The sequence below is a fragment of the Berghia stephanieae genome, chromosome 1 (assembly GCF_034508935.2).
Source record: "Berghia stephanieae isolate SIO BIC M18660-M18661 chromosome 1, UCSD_Bste_1.3, whole genome shotgun sequence".
Lineage (NCBI taxonomy): Eukaryota > Metazoa > Mollusca > Gastropoda > Nudibranchia > Aeolidiidae > Berghia > Berghia stephanieae.
Genome location: NC_088360.1, coordinates 18,356,628 through 18,378,613, shown reverse-complemented (window position 1 = coordinate 18,378,613; position 21,986 = coordinate 18,356,628). Strand labels below are relative to the sequence as shown.

The following is a 21,986-nucleotide window of genomic DNA, read 5'->3' as shown; positions in this document are numbered from 1 at the left end:
TTCATGCCACCTGCTAATTACCTTTCCCAAACAAGTCTCCAACGTCCCTAGGCCTGAGGTCTTGTCTCGTTCAAGAGTAGCTCAAATTACAATTAAGGTCTAGTCTCTCCGGTAATTATCCGTTATTCTTTCTTACCAACGTATCTGGATATCATTGGCTATCTAAAACAGGAAATTCTTCTGATTGGCTATTTTCGTTTCACAAAACCAAATTCATATCTGAATCTGATCACACACACGCTAAGAAGCCCACAAGAAAAGAGCTATCTCTCCAATTTCAAACTTGTAAAAGTTTGTCTATCTCGGCTGGAGGTAAAATGAATTATTGGTTAACATTCAAAGTTGAACGAGATATTACTGTGAATTCAATTTAATCTATCTATTATTAATATTATAGTTTGTGTATATATTTTAATTGTGCTATTCCATGGATGTTCGTAAGTTGGAATACCTGTACAAAACTATATCTATATGTATCTTATTTTATAGTTAACAGTTGTTTATGATCTATGTTATTATTTCATTTATATTCAATATGCATATTGCTTGAATGTCTGTACCCCACCGCCAATCGCCGGCCACACATCTTAACCTCCATTATAATTAATAAAAATAAATAAAGAAATACCAGGGACACAACCCTGTTAAATTCTCATCATGTAAGATAGCTCGTCTGTCAGTTGATGTTAAAAACATATACTAACTCCCATTATCATGAAGTTACTGCTTCTCCTTGCCTTTGTCGGCAAATAAAGGCTATTATGATGTGTCGCTCAAGGACGATTCGGTGGCGAAAGACAAACTCGATTGGCTCTAAGACCTTGTTGTTTTAACTCTTAAATTGAAGGTCCTTGTCCTGATCCTGATTCCTGGCCATTTTCCTGGTCCTTTTCCGTGTCATTGGAGCACCCAGTTGTGCCGAATCCCTGCATCCCAGTCCTTGAACAGCGGTAAAACCCTGATGTCAGCCTAACTACAACACACTGTTGTGATGTCCAGAAAACTCTGCAAAGCAGGCGCCAACCCTGGAACTAGCTGATATATTTGCCTCAGTCAAGCAAGCCGACGGGATAAAGATAAGCCAAACGGCCTTATACCATTTTCAAATGTATTTTCCACAGACACATATGATTATATCAAAGCAAACAGATAAATATATAATAGATTAGATCCACTCAATTAGAGCTATTCTTCCTGATATTAAATAAATACTTATTCTTTCTATCTTTTCCTTTAACAATCTAATTAAACTTTATGTATAGAACTGTTATTATTGCATTTGGGCGTTACTATTGTCTTGACTCACTTGTTATTAATACAATTAAGTTATAAGGGATCCTAAGGCAATTCTTGATCTCCCCTAGATTAAACCTGAGCCGTTTGTGATATAGGTTGTGTGGGGTGCAGCTGATAACGAGAGCCATAGCGCGCATACTAGTTCGAATCCAGACCATTGAGCTATCGGTTGGACTCGATCCCACAAATTAACACACAACCCGTCACACTATTCATGAAGAAATGTCAGATGTGTAAGGCAACATATGCCCAGAATAATACAAGATAATTAAATATTAGTTCAGACAGTCCTCACTTATGGACATTAGAGATGCACCTCGATAAGGTTGCCCACTTTCAGTCTTAACTGCACACAATGGTTAAACATGAAATTCCTAATAATACTAAATACTGACCTGTTTAAGAAAATCTTACATGCCATTTGAACATGTTAAAAGTGGCAGCATAGATGATGCCCAAACTTCTCACCCCACAACAGGAAGAAAGGAGAGAGTAGAATAATGCAGACAGCGATTGATCAGCACAAAGATCCAATTTTTTCCCATCATTTGTATACAATGGACACAACATGGGTCCATCATTTTGACATTGAATCAAAATTTGCTAAAGAGGGCAAAAGTTAAAAATTCCTCTAGAGAAGTGATACTCTCTGTGATTTGGGATAAGAATGGTCTGATCCTGACAGACTACCTTAAAAACCTCATCTGACAATTACTATTAGAACTAATTGATAAGCTTGAGAAAAGCATTAAAAGAAAAATGCAGAGGAAAACTGAAAAAGGAGTCCATACAATCCACAGCAACAGGCCAAACAGTTCTCAAAAAGCAATATCGACATATGAGTGATTCAGCATCATCTGGCTGTTTTTAAATTGAAAAAAAAAGGCCATGGAAAGACAGACAATTAGAAACAGATGGGGAAGTGAAAGCTTTTTTTGGAGTGACAAAATCTGTCATTCTATCCCAAAACACTTTTGAAGTCATCGCCAGATGGCAAAAATTTATGCTTGAGATCTGTGACTTTATTCCTTGGTGATAGGTTAAAAAACTTTTTGAGCACCCCTTGAACAAACAAAATTAACAGAAAAGAATGTGTGAAAACAAACTTTCTCCCCTACAAGTCTTCTGCTTTTGGTTTTAAAAAATACGATTTTGACAGCATTAAGCCCATTGGATTTATTAAGAATTGTACACAGTCCACTTACAGCTCTCTTTCAATGATTTTTTCCCTCCCTTATTTAAAAAAATTAAATGGGGTTTGTAGCACTGATGCTATTTTGACGGTGTTGGTGGTCATAAGAGTGATGATGCCATGATATGAACAATATTAAATTTTTAAAAATAAATAAATAAATAAATAAATAATAATAATAATAATAGTAATAACAATAATTATAATAATAATAATATATTATATTTGTTGAGCACTCTCCTATATCACGAGGAAGTGCTCAGAGCACTTTACAGGGGCATCAACAATTCAATTTGGAAAATAACAAAGTCTTAAGATGCTTTTTAAACAAATCTTCCAATGAAGAATGGCAAATTTCTTTTGGAAGTTTGTTCCAGAGGGTTGGATGTTTCTAGAAAAGGATCGTCCTCCACTTGACATGTAAGAGTTCTTTCCTAGAGTGACAAGCAATTTTCCATCGGATGACGAGCGAAGGGATCGGGCTGGTGTATAGAACTCCCAATTGATCATAAAGATAAGTTGGTTGATATGTGCATTTAAAACATATCAGAACTTTGTACAATATTCGCTCCTTAACAGGAAGCCAATGAAGCTCTTTTAGCAGAGGTGACGCATGACGTCTCAAGGACTCATCTTGCAGCATTGTTTTGAATTCTTTGCAGCTTGAGTAATCTCTCGCTAGTGAGGTTCAAACATAGAGAGTTACAATAGTCAATTCTTGAAAGAACTAACAATGTAATCAATGTTTTTGTCACATCTGTATTTATGTAGTCTCTAATTTTACCAATTCTGTCAAGTTGGAAATTTAGGCATTGAGAAAGATATTTTATGGGCCAGTCTAATGTCAAATTCTCATCCTTAAAGATGCAAAGATTTTTAACGGTGGGTGAACTTTGCACAATTGAGCCATTTATGTTACCATTGAAAAAAAAGAAAGAGTTTATTTAGCAAGTGTTACAACCTTAAAATCCTGCATGACAATCCATAAATGAAGAAAATATTCTATAACTGTTGTGACTGTCTTACATTTAAACAGATGTCTTGTCGTCATCCCTCCCCCCTGACTTAGATTTGAAAGCCATGGACTGTTGTCACAACTCAACTTAGATTTGAAAATCTGGTAGTATCCCTGTTGTACTGCTGTGGATCAACCAAAGTCACTAAAGGTGGTCTGATAAACAAAACTACCTACTGAGGCTTACAGTGGCAAACAGGAGACATTTGCTTGGTGTTGCTACAAAGAATATTCACCCTTGTTGTATTTCACAGCCCTGCAGAGTATATCATCTTAATCTGAGCCAAAAGTTTTAATTGTATTACCAATGACAAACTGCGTAAAACCAAGGTGTGCAAACCTACCCACCTCCCATTTTAAGTTATCGAAAATCAAGGCCAAATCCCTTCACTATCATCAGTTTAGTATAAACTCACTGTCAAATGACATAACACCATTTTAATCATAGTCACCATAACATTCTTTGTCGGTCTAAATGCTGTCCTTCAAATCGCTTTTTAGTGGTGTTTCATCACCATTACCCCTCCAACTACCACATCATCATCCTACTACTACTACCACCACCACCACAACAATTGAGAGCAAAACTGAGTAAGATTTTGAAATAATGCATACAATCCTTCTTAAAAGCTAAATCTGATAATAGGCAATTGGTAATAGGTCCCAATAGTTCAGTTTGTATTGCATTTACTGAACACACAAAGGGACCAAAATCGATCCCAGGTACAATTGAGATTTTTTCTCTGACCCCGTCTACTCACCAGTGATTGGGTAGTTGGTTCTATTTTAGATTGCTATTGTCCGTTTCATGCTATAGAAACCGGGATAAACTCCAGCTCCATGGGCCTTATGGCTCATGAGGCCTACTGATGATAGGCAATCAGACCACACTTGCAATATTATGATCAAAATTTTAATTAATAAACAAATTCTCTCTTTAGAGTTATAATTATAGTTATACTTATAGACTATATAAATAGTATTGATTAGAGAAATCCAACTATAAATTAATCTGATATGACTCCCTGTATGAGTTTCCGTGTCAAGGAACAGATTCGAATGTTTAGTACAATAAAACAAGAAAGCAGACGGCCAAATGCCTGATTAAATTGGTCAAACAGAGAATCTATAATTTGGTAATATTAGACACCCACTACCCGATGTCATTAGCCTAGGCCTAGTGAGAGACAAATCCTACATGTATTTGCAAACCAAGTAGAAAGTTTTCGTTTTACCATGAGATAAAAAGGGGAGGGTATAACAAGAGAGAGAGAGAGAGAGAGAGAGAGAGAGAGAGAGAGAGAGAGAGAGAGAGAGAGAGAGGAGAGAGAGAGAGAGATAGAGAGAGAGAGAGAGGTAGAGAGAGAGAGAGAGAGAGAGAGAGAGAGAGAGAGAGAGAGAGAGAGAGAGAGAGGGAGGCATGGGGGAAGATAGGCATAGGGGAAGATGAAAAAAACAATGAGTCGCCTGATGACGTAGATCAAATGGGTGATACAGAGGTGCTTTACGATATGTGGTGTGTGCAATTTTAACCTCTTAACAGTAATACGGATTTTTTTTTTTCATCCAGATAATAGTTTTCCTATTGTTAATGCAGAATATATCATTTCCACCAATTAAGCTATAATCGCACAGCTTGTCTTTTATTGATAACATTAAGACTAAGATCAGGCATTAGGTTAAATTAAGATTGAAGCTCACCTTTAATGGGTTAAATTGTATTGTTTGATTTTTTAAAATAACACACACACACACAGGGAGAGAGAGAGAGAGAGAGAGAGAGAGAGAGAGAGAGAGAGAGAGAGAGAGAGAGAGAGAGAGAGAGAGAGAGAGAGAGAGGCCCATCCTTTATTGCTTGTATTGCAGCGGCAAATCAGTTACCGGTTACTGTGTACGTAGATCCTGAGGCTAGGTGCCCAGTTACCGTGTATGTAGACCTTTCTTTACGTTGTTTTTATCTTTTAAAACAAATTTATTGTTTTTCTTTTCTCTATCTGACTATTTGGTCGCTCTCTGAATAATTTTGTTTGTTTGCTTTTTAATTATTTATTCTTTTTAGAATATACTTTTTGAGATCGGACTGGGAATGAATTTGCCACCAGAAAGGAACCAACAGAGAGAGAGAGAAAAATATTTTTTTAAAAAAGGGGGGAGGGGGAGTGGGCGGGACATTTATCATTTGCAACGCTCTGTAGAAAGAAGATGGAAAATAAAAAAGGGGCCGAACCTGGCTTCGAACATACAGCATTGCTTCCAACAAGTCCCAGACGGATTAACGACCTAACCATTCGGCCACGACTAATTCGGCCACGACTATACTAGAGAGCTGCGCCGGTGTTACCAATACTTAGCTTCTATACCAGGATAAATCATTCGTTTGGACCGAAAAATAAATAAAAAACTTACCGCTTACCGTCAAAAGCAGTTTAGATTTGAAGATGCATTTGTTTTCTATCAAAAAACATTCGGTAATGGACAATCCTTGATGAATTTCAAAAGTTGTGTTGAAATTATATCCTAATTGTTTTCATGATTAATTCCTCGCGAAATCGTGTGGGTATCGTTTCTGTTATCAAGGTACCGCCTAGCCAGGCAGGGTTGCCAGATCATTTTTGAGTAAGAGACCAAACTAGCTATAGCAAGAGGCCAGATTCCTCGGCAGGAGCCCAAATACCACCAAACCCACCTTAGCCTCGCGAAAACTCTTTAGATTTGTTAAACAATTTAGATAGGATAAGGAAAATTCGTATATATAGAAGCATTAGCAAATGCAATCTGTGGCGTTAGCACGTGTTGCATTTAGATATTTAGATTGCCAAATAAAATAAGTTTTACCGGTACCAGAGTAAAACGATATAACGGGGAAAGTCAGAGGAAGCCAAAAAGTTGGTTACAGGAGGTCAAGTGGCCAAACCAAAGTTTGGGAGGTCAAATGGCTTGGGAAAAGGCCAAATTTCTCAAATTTGGCCACCAGGAGGCCAAACTAGCAACCCTGGCCCCAGGTTTTTAAAAAAGTTTATTGGGAAAAAGATACGGAACAAAGTGTCCATAGATAGGTATGCAATTTGGTGCATTAGTGCAGTAAAAAGGCCGTTTTTTCTTTTATTCAATAAACTTGACTGCTGGTGGACCCTAGGCCTCTCTACAAGTCCAAGAAATAATACTCACTTTTTCTCTGCTCCAACGAAAATATCTACCCCCTACCGGTCTAATTATTTGTAGCAGACGACAAATTTCTCAAAACAGTCACGTGACACTGTAAAAACAACACAGGAAGTCCATGAAAGCTTATTTACGGCATTTCCTTTGAACCGTGTAAACAACAAAATTTCGTTTTCATTCGACTCAACGGGTCAGATTGGCCGGTATTTTTTAACGAACTAAAGTTCTGAAAAATCAAAATGTTTCTTAGAAAGTTGAAAGATGCTAGTTTTTGAAACAGAGGTAGGTTTAAAAAAAAAATCTTTATATTTTACGTGAATGCATGCTCAAGGCGAGTTGGACGTGCAGCGGAGGTTGGTAGGCCAAAGGCCCACCTCTCTATATGATGACACCCACATGAATGTCGACGCATATATTGTGTAGGAAATTGTGTATGTAGTAACCTACTATCCATCGACTGATTTATTGTAAGTTGATGTGTCTGCCAATAATCAATATTCTTGGTCTCAGACATGTCTGAGAATAATCACAGTCACAGTCCCAGCGTTGTCAATCTGTGACTGTGTCACTGACAGTGTCAGTGTCACAACAAACTGACAATGGACAGTCCCTGAACCTAGAGGTGACTCCTTTCTTCACCTTGGAATTCAATAAGTGTATTATATCTGAAATATTTGGTAAGATTACTGATCTGTCATCCGACAATTACAAAGAAAGTGGAAGGACTTTTTAGTTTTTAAATTAAACAGAAACAATTGAAATTTTTATTCCACCGTTGAAGTTGATGTTTTTGCTCGGCCTCACCCTCCCACAGAAAGATCCATTTAAGGTGTGTTCATTAATAAACAATATGAAAAAACAAATGAGATTTTAAATTCTAATTCCTACCCTGATTTCCTGACCGAGAAGAAAGAGGTTCAACAGAAGGTTTGGGATCACTATTACTTCTTTGTCTGACAGGAAGAAATTCTGATTCGGCATCTGTTTTGGTGCCTAATTCAGCCATTTTCTATCTGTAGTGTTGACTTCCGGAGATACGAGGTCATTGACAGTGGTTTTCATTGATTTCCTAATTATGATTAAAAATTAAGAATTTTAAAATGTATATTATATATGATATAAAACATAACCTTTATCGATAGTAAAGTTTAAATAATCATATTTATTTTCGAATAACATTTGCGAAATTAACTGTGATGATGTCAAGACCATATGACAATGACGTCAGTAATGTTTTCTGATAGCAGTCTATAAATAGTCAAGGAAAAAATCCTTGTCAAGTGACGTTGAGCAAATCGATTGTGAAAGAGACATTTAAAGGCATCCACAGTTACTTATAAGTTCATTTCATTAAGAATACAGCATTGATTGATTATTATTGATCGGTAAGAATTTCTAAATTTTTCGTTCCTAAGTTCTAGTGTTGTCATTGTCATCACTTGTTTACTCTCTTTCTTTCTCATGTTGTTCGTTGTTTTTGCAAGGATTTCTAGGAACTTGAAGCTGTCAACACCCCTTCCCATCCCTGACTTAAAGCTTTAATTTGTAAGAAACTAATGACTTCTATAGGTGGTAAATTTAAGCAATGTCAGAGGGAATTGTGACGTAACCTTAATTAATTTGTTTGTGACGTGAGTCGTGAGATGATACCCAGTTTCCAGGCCAAGATTCAGAGAATGTTGTCATTTTTGACTGCCTCTGAGTCTGGGTCTGTTTCCATTCTCTCTTTTTACTTTGGCAGCGTTTTACTTTCAACTTACATTAACATCCTGGTTAGCCGACTCACAACACCAGTTAACGTGATTTCAAACCTGAACAGCTTCAAGTCCGAGCACAATGAGTTTCAGTTTCATAATTGAGTCAACTGAACATTGCTTTTAGTTTTGGAAGCTGGGTGAAAATAGCTTGGTATTGATAGATGCTATTTTCATTGTAAGGTGATATCTTGGTAGGCGATTTTCACCGTAGGGTGATAATAATTATTGTGGTAGGCTATTTTCACTGTACAGTGATATCTTGGTAAGCAATTTTCACCACCACCACTACTACTATTACTACTTCTACTACTACTACTACTACTACTACTACTACTACTACTACTACTACTACTACTACTAGATACTACTACTAAAACCACCAATACATCATCATCTTTACTAACATTACTACAGCCACAACCATATTATTTATGATTAATAATATTATCAATTGTTGCTCTTACTATCATCACTAGTGTATCCTTATCATCACCATCATCATCATGACTACTACCACTATTACAACAGCCACCGCAGCATCATAACTACTATCTATCACTACTACAACCAGCAACAAACCATCAATCCTAACACCACCTCAACACAGTCATCACACTTTCTTTTCTCTCTCTCTCTCTCTCTCTCTCTCTCTCTCTCTCTCTCTCTCTCTCTCTCTCTCTCTCTCTCTCTCTCTTTCTCTCTCTCTCTCTCTCTCTCTCTTCTCTCTCTCTCTCTCTCTCTCTCTCTTTTTCTTTCTTTCATTTTCTCTTTTTTCTCATTTGACTATATCCCTTGTAATTCGTTTTTCTTTTGCCATATTCTCTGTATTCTCCCCAGATATTTGAAACTAGTGTTTATTAACGTAATAACACAACAAAGCATCAAAAATGTCTGCCTTATATCCAAGTCTAGAAGATATGAAAGTCGACCAGCTGCAGAGGGTAAGAATTTTAGAATGTCATGCAAATTGTTAATTTTGATACGTGCCCAGTTCCCAAGGGTGCAATAACAGTTTTGGCTGACTGGGGCGTAAAGTTTTTAAAAAATCTCAGCTGTGGCCATGGTTTAAATTTGATTTGATTTTCTCCCCACAATATTACTACAACATCCAATTAAAATTCATTGAAATATTGATTTTTTGCATCAGAACCAATCTTTAACAGTATGAAATTTGGAAAATTCGCAGTGGCAATTTAAATGACATTCCCACTCATTGAATTTTATTTGATTTGAAATAATTTGTCACATGTGTATTCATTTGTTGTATGAGGTAATTATTTGTAATAAAGTTATGAAATTCTCATGTCCCGGCATGTCCCGTCCTACATGTTAAATGTTGCTGTTTACCAGGGACCTCTTGTAAAGCACTTTGAGCACATTTAGTGGATATTGCGCTATATAAAAGCTCAATTTTTTTTTATTTATTTATTTTTTTTAATTTCAGGCACAACATACCCATGAGAATGCTATAGCTGGAGCAGCCCCAAGCCAACCCAGTGCACCATTGGTCTATCCACAACAAACTCCCCTCCATATGAAGCCGCCCCACAGCCACAAGGGTCTAGCACACTCTACCCAACTCTCGATGAATACATGGGGATGCAGTTCACCCACAAATGATGCAAGAAATGCAAGTTGTTCCATCACAAGTAAGATAGTTTATTTTTTTTGTTAGATTAATTTTATTTTTTTTTTAAAGGGATAAGTTTAAAGATTTTCCCATTTTTGTTATAAGTATTATAAGTAAATAAATCAACTTTGGTTAACTCTTTAAGATTCAACCCGACAAAAACCGACAACGGCATAATATTCATGGGCGGGGTAGTCAAGACCGGCCTCAGTAAGTAAAATCCAATCGTTGTGAAGGAAATGACAGGCCCTGTCACTGCCGCAGGGTGTTTTCAGCTTTGATTTTTATAAATTTGCCGACAGAAAAGAAAATACGTTTCAGAAATTGCGATTTAAATCCTATTTTATTTGCGGGTGAAAATCATTGACATTGCACTTTGTTTGGTAAAAAATCGGTAAAAAATTACGACTTTGGTGATGAAAAATGACTTTGAAGACCATTATTGTAAACTTTTAAAAATATTATGAATAATTTATAACTCCCTTATTTGTGGGTCGATTTTGTCATTCGAGGTATCAATTTTATTGTAAGTAAAGAGATTGATTAACTTCGAGAATTTAATTTTCTTTCTGAGTGCGCACAACGTTTATCTTTTATTTGTCTTTTTGCAAGAAAATAGCGTAAATAATTCTGTTAACTTTTTGATAGAACTGCCTAAGGGGTCATTCATGTAGAGAATTGTGAATAACCATCTAAGTTGTCGTAAGTCGTGAGAGATAATTTCCAGGGGCCAGATACAAGAGGTCTTTTGACTGCCCGTCGTCTGTTCATTTACTCTTTTTGATTGCAAGGATTTAACACATTAAATTGGGTTAGCCGCCTACAAAAGTTAAAATTTAAACTAAATCAAGTGAGCAAAATTCTCAGTCATATTGACAAGTGACATTGCTTTAGTTGAAGCTGGTGAAAAAGCTGTATTGGTCTTTTTCATAATAATCGTTGGTAAGCATTTTTACCGAATAATAAATTTGATTTTCACTAATGCTTTTGGGTAATTTTACCACATCTTATTTTTTACATACTTTATTTATTTATCTACGACTTTACTATAGATTTATAAAATACTCATTCTTTACTACTCAAGAGACAACCATATTACTTTGTTTATTTCAATTGTTCCTACATCATTAGGTTTTTCTCACCTCATCATCATGACTGACTAATTATTCAACACACCGCGTCATACGATATCTATATGACGCCAACTCATCTCCACCCCTAACCTCGTTCTTCCACTGCTCACGTCATTCATTTCCCATTCGTCTCGGCTCTTTCTCTTCCTCCGTCTCGTGCCCTCCTTCTTCTGACCATTCTCTTTTGCTCATTGATTCTTGTAATGTCGCATGTTCTCTGATTTCCAAAAAACTTATAAGTAAACAAAACAAAGATCAAAAGTTGAATCAATTGGTATGAAGTCGACCATGAAAAGTTTTGGTCATGCAATTGTTTTAAGGCCATTGGTTATCCGTGAAAACATTTTGGCTGACTGGAGTATTTTAAAATAGCTTCATTTAATTTTTTTAATATTTCATATAATACAAGATTCATTAAAATTCTTTGGATAATATTGATTTTACTCACCAAAAATAAAAGAATTTGAACACGCAAGTGGATTTAAATGACTTTTCCTTTTTGAATTTTATGTTTTTAATAATGTTAAACATGTAGATGTCATTTTGGCTTTGAGGTGAAATGATCTTGTCCGCATTGCACATGTTAAATTCTGATTTACTTGCCTTAAAGTATTACACAGTTGTGGATCTTGACATATAAAGCTTATTTTTTTTACTTCTTTCAATCACAAAATACAGAGAATGATAGTGAGCAGCCCAATGAACCAGTGAACATTGTTCTATCCACAACAAACCCCTCTCATATGAAGCTACACCACAAAAACTTACTTGATGAAATCTGGGGATCAGTTCAAAAGATCAAGAATGATTGTTCCATCAAAAAATTTTTTTGGTTTACATTTTATTTTAGTTTTTTAGGTAGTTTAAATTTCCATTTTGTGTTAAGGAAGGCATGGCTGGCATTTTGGTAAAAACATTGAAAATGTTTGGTAAAGAAAGAGTTAAGGAATTTAACCATTTTTGTTTGTTTTTGTCAAGGGTCTACAAGTCGGACTGAGAGCTACACAGTCAGGACAGACTCAGGTTGCTCCTGTGACTGGAAATAACCTTGGCCTTGCAAGAGCTGAAATCAAATCAGGCATTAGACAAGTTGTTGTCTGTAAGGATCAAAATGGGAAGATTGGACTGCGTATCCGACATGTCAATAATGTAAGTGTTTACAGAGTTTTATCACAGAAAAATTCATCTTCACCCGCACACTGATCTCGGGAGTGGACTTGAACATTTTTTAAAATTGTAATTTTATACGAAATTTATGATGTAAATTTGAGTATAACTTGAGTGTGATAATTGTTGTGACTGTTTGAAAGAAGGCTTTCTAAAGGGCAAATTGATTATATAAATACAGTAATATGATTATTTAGTTGAAACTTTAATTTTTAAAAAATAATTTTAAAAAAATAAAAATTTTTGGGATAAAGCGAAAAACCCTTAAATTTGATTCATTGTGGGAAAATATTTGTTCTCTCAAAATCTAATCCTGATGTCAACGGGTTAATCTAATAAATATATTTTAAAATTTTATCCAAAATCTTCAGGGTCTTTTCGTAGCTTTTGTTCAGAAAGGATTACCAGCTGCAATGGCAGGACTTCGTTTTGGAGACCAAATCTTGCAAATTAATGGCCAGACAGTGGCTGGCTGGAACAATGACAAGGCTCACAACTTTTTCAAGAAGGCAGATGGTCAAAGGATTGAACTTGCTGTGAGAGACAGGTATAATTTGTTTGTTACCTTTGGGAAAGAAATAGAAAACTGGATAGGAGATATTTACTGTTTCCTCAATGTGCAATTAATTTTGTTTTTCCTTTTTTAAAGATTACTAACATTTTTATAGTGTATATATTCTGATTCACTATGCGTGGTGCGCTTCACAATGCTTTATTTATTTCCATAGCAGGCCATATTGAAACCAAATATCCATTTCATTTTTTGTCATATCACCTTAAGATAGGGCTTCTTTTCTCCTTTTCCTTATTCCTTCTTTTTGAAGGAAAAGGAAATCTTAGCAGAGAAAAAAAAAAAAGAAAAGAAAAGAGAATAACCTTTCGATAGAAATGCATTTTTCAATATTTATTTTGTTCATCGATAAATTAATGAATGGCCCACTTGACAATGAAAATGAACTTTTTCATTTTTTTCTCTGAAGATAGAGGAGACTTGGGAGTGTGGCTTTTTTTTAAAAATAAAAAAAGTCAAAATCTGAGTTAAGAATGGAATTGTTCATTGAATTATAGTGTGGTTTGATACTAGATACTATGAGATTATTCAACGTCATGGAGCAGCGTGGGATCCTGAATACACAGTAGCAGGGCAGGGAGAGGAATAAGGTTCTAATATCACCTTATACTGGTATCAACTAGACTTGTCTGATTATCGACATGAGATTATGGATTGTTCTGTCTAGGAAAGTAGAATCTAGTGGAGGGGAAACAAAGTCAATGCATTGGTTCAGTTGTTTTGGGAGATGATATTTTTTTCCTTGTAAATCATCTCTCTGTTATGTATTATTTTATTTTGAATGTATATGTAAGCATTTGAGTGTGTTCCTCTTTGTTGGATTTTGTGCTTGTGTCTGGATGAGACTTGTAGGTGATTTCAAACTAAGTACATTGGTGGTATGCTCTTGGAATCTACATCTGATCCCTATTTGTTCTCAGTTCCCCTTTGTCTTACTTTTTCTTGGGTGCTTTAATTGTAATTCTAGAACTTTTTACTATACCATTTTCTTCCTTTTTACTGGCGCTGATATAACCTAAATGTGTTGCACGCGCCGTAAAACCCTTAAAAACATAAAAAAGATTATTCAACGTGACACATTAGGAGCAGCGCTGGTGTAAGATAAAGGCCTGAAAAAGTGTGTATGAAACAGTGCCAGACAAAGCAGAGAGAAAAATATAAGGAAAAAAATATCCTAAAATATCAGCCTGCTCAACTGGGTACGAACCTCAGACCCCTTGATTACAGAGATTATTCATACTATGAGATTATGAATTGAAAATTCCTGTAATAGGGAAAGTAGATCGTATGGAGGAGCTGATTATAGGCAAAGTGGGCACTCCCATGCATTGCGTTCAGGTCATATCTATTATGTATTGTGATTCTACCACATGTTGCACCTAGAAAAAGTCACACGGGTACTTAGTTATAACAGTCCCAACACCGCTTCTTCGAAATTTATTTAGTGCAGAATCCACTAAATGTACTTAAACGTATTTTACTAGAAAGAGTCCCAAACCAACAGCAAATTTTTGGCATGTAGGATAAGACACGATGCTTATAAGGCATTTTCACATTTTCTTTTCGACTAGCCTGATACTGATTTACTTCCGAGTTGAATAGACTAATGTTTTTAAAATGCCTCACTCAAATATACAATACCAGGGTCTGAGTTTTGTGATCATTGTCACCCGTCTAGTCACCTTCAATATGGCTTGATTTTGGTGCAAGACACAACACAGAATTGTTGAGTCACCAATGTCATATTTAGAATTATATGAATGTTATTTGTTTAGTTTGGACTAATTTGTATCAAAATCATTCCTCAGACCATTTGAGCGCACAATCACAATGCAGAAAGACAGCAATGGTTACGTTGGATTTGTCTTCAAGAATGGTCTCATCAAATCAATTGTCAAAGATTCATCAGCTGCCAGAAATGGCATTCTCACTGATCATCAGTTGATTGAGGTTGGAGGACAGAATGTTGTTGGTATGAAGGTGAGGAGAATCAACTTAGTCTTTCTCAACCATTTTTACTATTTGTTCATAAATTATTGTGTTTGGTCTTTTCTTTTAAAATTATTTTATAATTATTTATAAATTTATTTATTTCTTCTAAACATTAGAGTTGATTAGGGAACATCTGAAGAATTAATTTATGAAAACTTCACTTGCTCTACAAAGAATATTATTTCAATTCTATTGATCAACTATATATGTTCATGTCAATTATGAGAGTAGCAAGGAGCATCTGTTAAAAATTAAATATTTTTTAAAAGTTCATATTTAAGCTTTAAATTTTTTTGCTATTTTGAATAAACAATTGTATAATTCTTTTTTTTTTTCTTCCCCATTCAGGACAAAGAAATTGGAGAAATAATTGATGCAAATGGAAGGACAATAACTGTTACAATAATGCCTAAATTCATCTACGAACACATCGTCAAATGGTAATAACTTTTATCACTAACTTTTTTTTATCCAACCATTTTATCTGATCTGCAGCTAAACATCTAGACCTGTTTAAAATGTCTTCTACATGTTGATAAAGTCAATCCTTCTTTCTTATCTATTGTTTCAAACTGACGTAAAATCAGATAGGTACTTCAAGTGCATTTGATATGACCTATATAGATAACAGCTGATGGATGATATTGTGCTACTCTATTTTTAGTCGATTTGTCAGAGTCAGAGTGACTCACTTGACCATGGTGTATAAGGCTACTGATTACTTTGAGAGATGATTTGACTACTGTGGAGTAGATTTGCCTGAACAAGTCAGGTGATTTGTCAAAGATTGAGTGTTTTTGTTATTTGTTCTCATTTGGACAAAAATTATCTTTAGTGGTCATTGATGTTCTTTTGTATTCACAATTTGATTATCCAGTTGATATTGGAGAGTCGTTTTCTAGTCCTTTTGATATTTTCTTCATTTTAAAACTCATCTAATTCTCAATATTCTTCTTCAGAATTTAAAAACATATTAGTAGGCTATATTGCTGAGCATAAAAACAAACCCCACTTACATAGTAAATAGTAAATAATGAATTTATATAGCGCCTAAATATCCACGTTAATCGTGCTCTGCGGCGCTTTACATAATAACAATAAAAATAAAAATGTTTAAAAACAACAAAATTAAAAATCACGACACTACATGATACATAATAAGCATGCATACAAAAAACAGAATCAAAGCAACATCCATTTCATGAAAAATAAGCCTCGCGGAACAACTCAGTCTTCAGACATTTCCTGAAAGATGATAAGTTTTCACAGGACTTTGTCCGAGGACTAAGTGCGTTCCATAGGCGTGGAGCTATGAATGAAAAGGCTTTTTCACCGAAAGTGGATTTTGAGGTGGTAACTTTTAGAAGTTGGGACTGAGATGATCTTAGATTTCGAGTGGGTTCATATTTTTTAATCAGTTCCTGCAAATATTCAGGAGCCAATCCATCCAGACATCTAAAAGCATAGCACAATATTTTTAATTCTATCCTATACGTCACAGGAAGCCAGTGCAATTCCTGGAGAACTGGTGTTATATGATCTCTTTTTTTCGTTAATTTTATCAGTCTAGCCGCTTTATTTTGAATTTTTTGTAGTTGATGAATTAATCTACTTTGACAGCCAATGAGAAGGGAATTGCAATAATCTAATCTGCTAGTAATAAACGAATTAACAAGCATCTTTGTAATATCTTCATCAATATAATGACAAATTACAAGCTTTTAAAAAGCACAATATATTAGCTACTGCATTCTTAGGGATCCTGTTGTGTAAATTTGATTGCTGCTCTGCAAATGCAAAGATCAGTGGTGGTTTATTATATGTGAAGGTATTTACTCCGGACTCAAGGCAATTAATAAGTGCTTATTGTAATAAGATGGATGAAATTACAAATGAACTGAATTGCTCATACTCTTTACTCTAGTTATTGAGTTGTAGTAATAGTAATATGACATTTTCAAACCAGCGAAAGAAACACAACATGACTTTAACATATTCTGTGAGTTCAACTCATACCAAAGAATGCTAGCTATGTGTTGTATATGGCTAAATTCGACAACTTGGCTAGAGATAGGAGCACCCCCTTGAACTGCAAAAGTTATCACAACCATGGACAGAATTATCCTTTGCAATGCAACATCAATTAGTAAAAGTTGATTTTTCTAAGCCGTGAATACGTTCATAAAGATTTTAAAATGTCTTTTAATTTGATATATAATGATATGCTACTGCTTTTTAAAAAAATGCAAATAACGTGAATTTATAATATTGCTCTTATTTTGCTGAGTATATTTTGACGCGGTTTTTCCTCAGATTAGATTTCAAACATTTATACTTGTCGATTTCTCTTTCTCTTAGAAGGGAATAACAATCTTGAAGGGTCTGGGTAGGGTCTTTTGTCCTCCCATAGTGGAAAGGGAGGTCAAATGTTGCATCTTTTACTCCCCTATATCTGTTTTCCAACTTGCTTTCTGCCTTTGTCTTGGAATGAGATTTCTTACTTATATTGTCTTGTCTTGCCCAGAATCCGTGGCTGGAGGGAAACAGTCAAATGTATCGTTATCGTTTTTGGGAGATGGTATTTTTTTATCCTTGTAAATCATATGTTTGTTATGTAGTTGTATATTTATTTTTTTGAATATAAAAAGAATTGTAAGCATTTGAGTAGGATCCTGTGCTTGTGTCTGGATGAGACTTTTAGATGATCTCAAACTTAACTATGCACATTGACAGTTTGCTCTTGAAATCTAAATCTGTTCCTTGAACTATTTCCCTTTCTCTTACTTTTTCCCATGTCCTTTTAAGTGTAAATCTGGAATTATTTTACCACCCCATATTCTTCATTTTTTTCTGACACTGAACTGACCTACATGTATCAAAAGCACCATAAAACTCTTAAAAGAGTTATATAATAAGCAAAATATCTTTCCTCAATCTCTCAGCCTACATTTGCATTTTGATATGATTTGTCTGTCTTTGTTGAAAATATGATTTCATTTAAGACATGTAAGGTATATTGATTCCTTGTTTTAGTTTGTTAAAAAAATAGTGATATTACTTTTCGAAATATTTCTGTTCTCATACATATTTTTGTATTATTTTTCAGCATGGGAAACAGCATCATCAAAAGTCTAATGGACCATTCAATTCCAGATTTGTAAGCAGTAATGGTCATCGTACTTCTTGTACTGAGACAAATCCCACCAATCTGTGAATCTGGAACAGACTTCAATCGGTGAATCCTTTCGATGTCACTCATGAGGATGTCTGTAAATTTTGTATTCTAAGTACTTGATGTGATCTTCTATTGACTTTGACCAACTCTTTCTGGCTCAAGACCTTTTGTATTAAATTATCCGTTGTTGACAAATTTATTGAATACTAAAAATATGTGGAATTGTTTTGATTAAATTGAGGCCGTACTGGCGGAGATCACTTTATAACTTTATATTTTTGAGGAAACATTGATAAATAAACAATACAGGAAAGTAAGTCCAGTTATTTGAATAGAACAATTTATTAAATAATTATATCAATTACAAGTCACAATATTTATTTAAAATGACACAATATTTATTTTAGATTTATCAAAAATGTTTGCTCAACATAACTGCAATTATAATAGTATGTTTAATTTTTTTATAGGGAATAAAAGAAAGATGATATAATTAAATTTGTGCGCAGTGATGAGGTCCAAAATGACAGCCCAAAATAATTGTTGTCTTCATATAACTTTCAGTTGTGTTTGAGGGAGTTAAAATATAAAATTGAAGTAAAAAACCTTATTTTTTAGCCTTGAAAGTTGTATCAAATGAAAGCCTGTTCTTTCTCGCTTTTGTTTATGTGTCATAATATGAGTTGTATCCATTATTTGGTGTAATCCAGTTTCTTTATTAACCAATTGCTCCAAAATTGGTATTTTTGCCATTTTTATTTCATATTTGAATATTGTGCAAAGATAACTTTTTGGGGGGCCTTTTTAATGCAATAATTTCTAACTTATTAATGAGTCACAGTCTTGAAAAGAAAAATGGGTGTTTTGTCTGTGTAGTGTAGTATTAGTTCGATATTGAAGTCAAATCATATTCCAAAACAGGATTTTGTTTTGTGCTATTTTAAAATTAACAGTGCTATGTGCTCTTATTTCTACTACTGCATATTTGGCAGTATTTTCTTGTTTTGATAAAGTCTTCAGATAAAGTTACCTACAAACAAGTGAGGCGTGTGGCAAGGCAAGATTATCCTCTTGAATTGTTTTAAAAAGGAATAAATTCTGTTCCAGAATATGAATATATTATGTCAATAATCAAGGCAAATGGCGTTCTTTTATTTTTGGAGCAAGATTTGATTTTACAAAATATCGACGCAAACAATATTCCTGTTGCATAATAATCTAGCTGCCTCTCAGTTTTCTTTATTTTTTCTTTTCATTGAAATCAACTCTCATCAACATCATAGACCTGCAGCAGGGAGCGATTTATAAATATCCGTATGCTCTCAAAGAGATAATCCGAATTTCAAGTACATCTATAAGTCAAAAAAGTATGATTTGTTTTTGCCTTGCCTTACTTTAAAATGCTTTTATAATTGATTTAATTTAGTTCGTACAGGCCAGATGTCCATTTTCTTTTTAAAAATAACAATTTCATCATCAATTTTATACCAAAATTTTTGTTTCTAATAATAGTGTGGCTGGCTGAGAAAACCCGGAAAGATGCACGAATTTCATAAATTCAGTTTTATATATATATATATATATGCAGTGGTGTAGACCACATCTTTCTGATCATTTACCACTTTAAATTTTCTTTCTATGTCTATTAGAACCCAAGTTATGTATTTTTTTCTGAATAAAATTTATTGCTATGGGAAACACTTATCTTCGATTTTGGCTCATATCTCGCAGCCAGCCTCACAATTATCTGAATGAGGACAAATTTGGCTTGATTAACCCATAGAGGCCCGGTGTTTACTAAAAAAAATTCCCCGTGGCCCAGTGTAAGGGGCATAACTCTTAACAAAAAAATACCAACACAAAGTTAAAAAATTATTAAACGAGAACCAAATGACATAAAATTATAATTTTAATTCCTTTTTATAGCCAGATAAATTTGCTTTCGAATGATATATAACATGACATGTTTTGATTTCAATAAATTGGGAAAAAAGTATTAAAAAAAAAAAAACTCGTTCCCCGCACCCCATTCCCGTCATTTTCGTCAATCTCGGACTCCGATTCAGTGTCCGAATCACCTTGATCGGGTGCTAACGCCTTGTCTTGTCCATCCCCACCATCGTTTACATCTTCTCTTTCTAGTTCGATATCGCTTTCATTTCCAAAATCCTCTTCATCGTCCACACCACTCTCCAAAACATCATTTCTAGCGCCACGCAACGTACGGGAATGCCATTTTCTGAATTCGATTACTCACTTGTTATCAACGATATAAACGTGCGGTAAAAACGAAACGGAAATAGAACGATCGCATTACGTTTACGACGTTTCCGGTTTAGAATAAAACGAAGTGATTCGTTGCAATAACAAAGTAAACATGATCCGTTTTTTCTCGGGGGCTGCGGGCGATGACGGGCGATGCGGGCCTCAACAGTCGCGGGCGACTCCAGGGGAAGCGGGCCTCTATGGGTTAATAAAAAATAATTTGATGTATACCGGTACTGCTTTAATTGGCAGGCCTTAAATCTTTACTGTTATTTGGTTCATGAAAAAAAAAATGTTTGTCATTGTCATTACTTTATTAAATGGTGTGATACAATTGTTTTATTAATATTAATCAAAGTGACTTGGTCACATTATATTGTTGTACACTCTGGTCTAAATGACTTGTGTTCCATTGCTCTGTAAACTATCCCCTATTATAGGCATCGTGGAATTGATGGGATTAAAACATGTTTACATTACATCCATTCAAGAGTTGTTAACGTCATGTCTTACAACGAGATTTGTAAAAAAAAATATAGAAGAACCCACAATATTTTAACATATTCAGTTCAATATGTCTTTAAATTAAACAAAATATCAAGTTTGAAAAAAACCCCAAAAAACTATTGATTTCATGTTAAACTGTTTTAAAAGGTCATGTTTTTGTTGATCATCCCTTTGTTTTCAATGCAAAGATGCTTTTAACAGGTGATAGACAATCATATCCTGAATTCTGATGTGATAACACTATGTATAACCAGCAATTTTGTCATTGTATATATACAAACCAATGTTCATTTTGGCTTTAATGTAAATGAACAGAAATTTCAGCTTTTTTTTTTCAAATTCGCCATATTTTTTGTAAGACTTCTGTATATTTACTTTTAAAAAAATAAAATAAAACGTACTGGACAAAAGTTAAAATTGGTCTGGTGGACAATGCAAGGTGTACATTTGGAAAATACTTATTTGCCATTGTACTCCATCCTAGACTGATTTAAAAAAAAACAAATCTGTTCCCTTTTTTTTATTGAGACAAAAAGGAAAACTCAGTAATTTTATTTATTTATTCTGTTTTTGTTTTTAACCCTATGTTGACAGGGCCGATTTCACTCAAAGACAAAAAAACAAAACAAAAAAAAAACAAGAAACAAAAATAAAACAAAACTTTTGCCAGGATATACATATATGTACTTTTATTTCCATTGCTTTCTGCAAGAGATTTGTAACTGTGATGCGACTCGATCTTCTCCAGAGGCTAGAGTCAGCACAGTTAATAATCTCTTGCTGAAAATGATGGAAACGGCAGACATATCCTGATAAAAGTCATACAATGAATCGACTGAAATCAGTCTTGGCAGCTGTAGGGTTAACAAAGGAGGAGGAAGAAGAAGAGGAGGAGGAGAAATTATTAAAGTTATGTTCTTAATTCCATTTTCTGTAGACTTATTAAAAGGAAGTGGTATTAACTCACTCAACCCTAACCCCGACTATATCCGTAGTTTACCCGGGGTTACTTTTACCCCATGCCTATTTATTACATTTTTCTGAGACAAATTATAGGCCTACTAGTATCAAAGCCAATGTTTTTAGATTTTACATGTTAATGGTAGTTAAATAAAAATATCTAT

At 34.5% G+C, this 21,986-nt stretch overlaps 2 protein-coding genes across 4 annotated transcripts in view; one reads left to right on the top strand and one right to left on the bottom strand.

Annotated features, from left to right (window-relative positions):
• Positions 1 to 7,688, bottom strand: part of LOC144969483 (phosphatase and actin regulator 2-like) — a 126,830-nt gene extending 119,142 nt beyond the window's left edge. For 2 of the 3 annotated variants that reach the window (XM_078908611.1, XM_078908632.1), the window contains exon 1: positions 7,554 to 7,688. Coding sequence is in view for 1 of the 3 variants with exons in the window: in XM_078908626.1 (XP_078764752.1) it covers positions 7,554 to 7,671 (118 nt within the window). In the remaining 2 variants the exon portion in view is untranslated. The remainder of the gene's footprint in view (positions 1 to 7,553) is intronic. The other variant, XM_078908626.1, reaches the window with a different exon arrangement.
• A 226-nt stretch (positions 7,689 to 7,914) lies between these two features.
• LOC144969474 (syntenin-1-like) lies at positions 7,915 to 20,968 on the top strand. Its single transcript, XM_078908600.1, is given in 10 exon segments — positions 7,915 to 8,050; positions 9,260 to 9,363; positions 9,867 to 9,980; positions 9,983 to 10,028; positions 10,031 to 10,071; positions 12,164 to 12,334; positions 12,724 to 12,899; positions 14,732 to 14,903; positions 15,264 to 15,355; positions 18,022 to 20,968. Coding segments are annotated over 9 exon segments (921 nt in total). The 5' UTR covers positions 7,915 to 8,050; positions 9,260 to 9,309; the 3' UTR covers positions 18,077 to 20,968.
• The last annotated feature ends 1,018 nt before the right edge of the window (positions 20,969 to 21,986 follow it).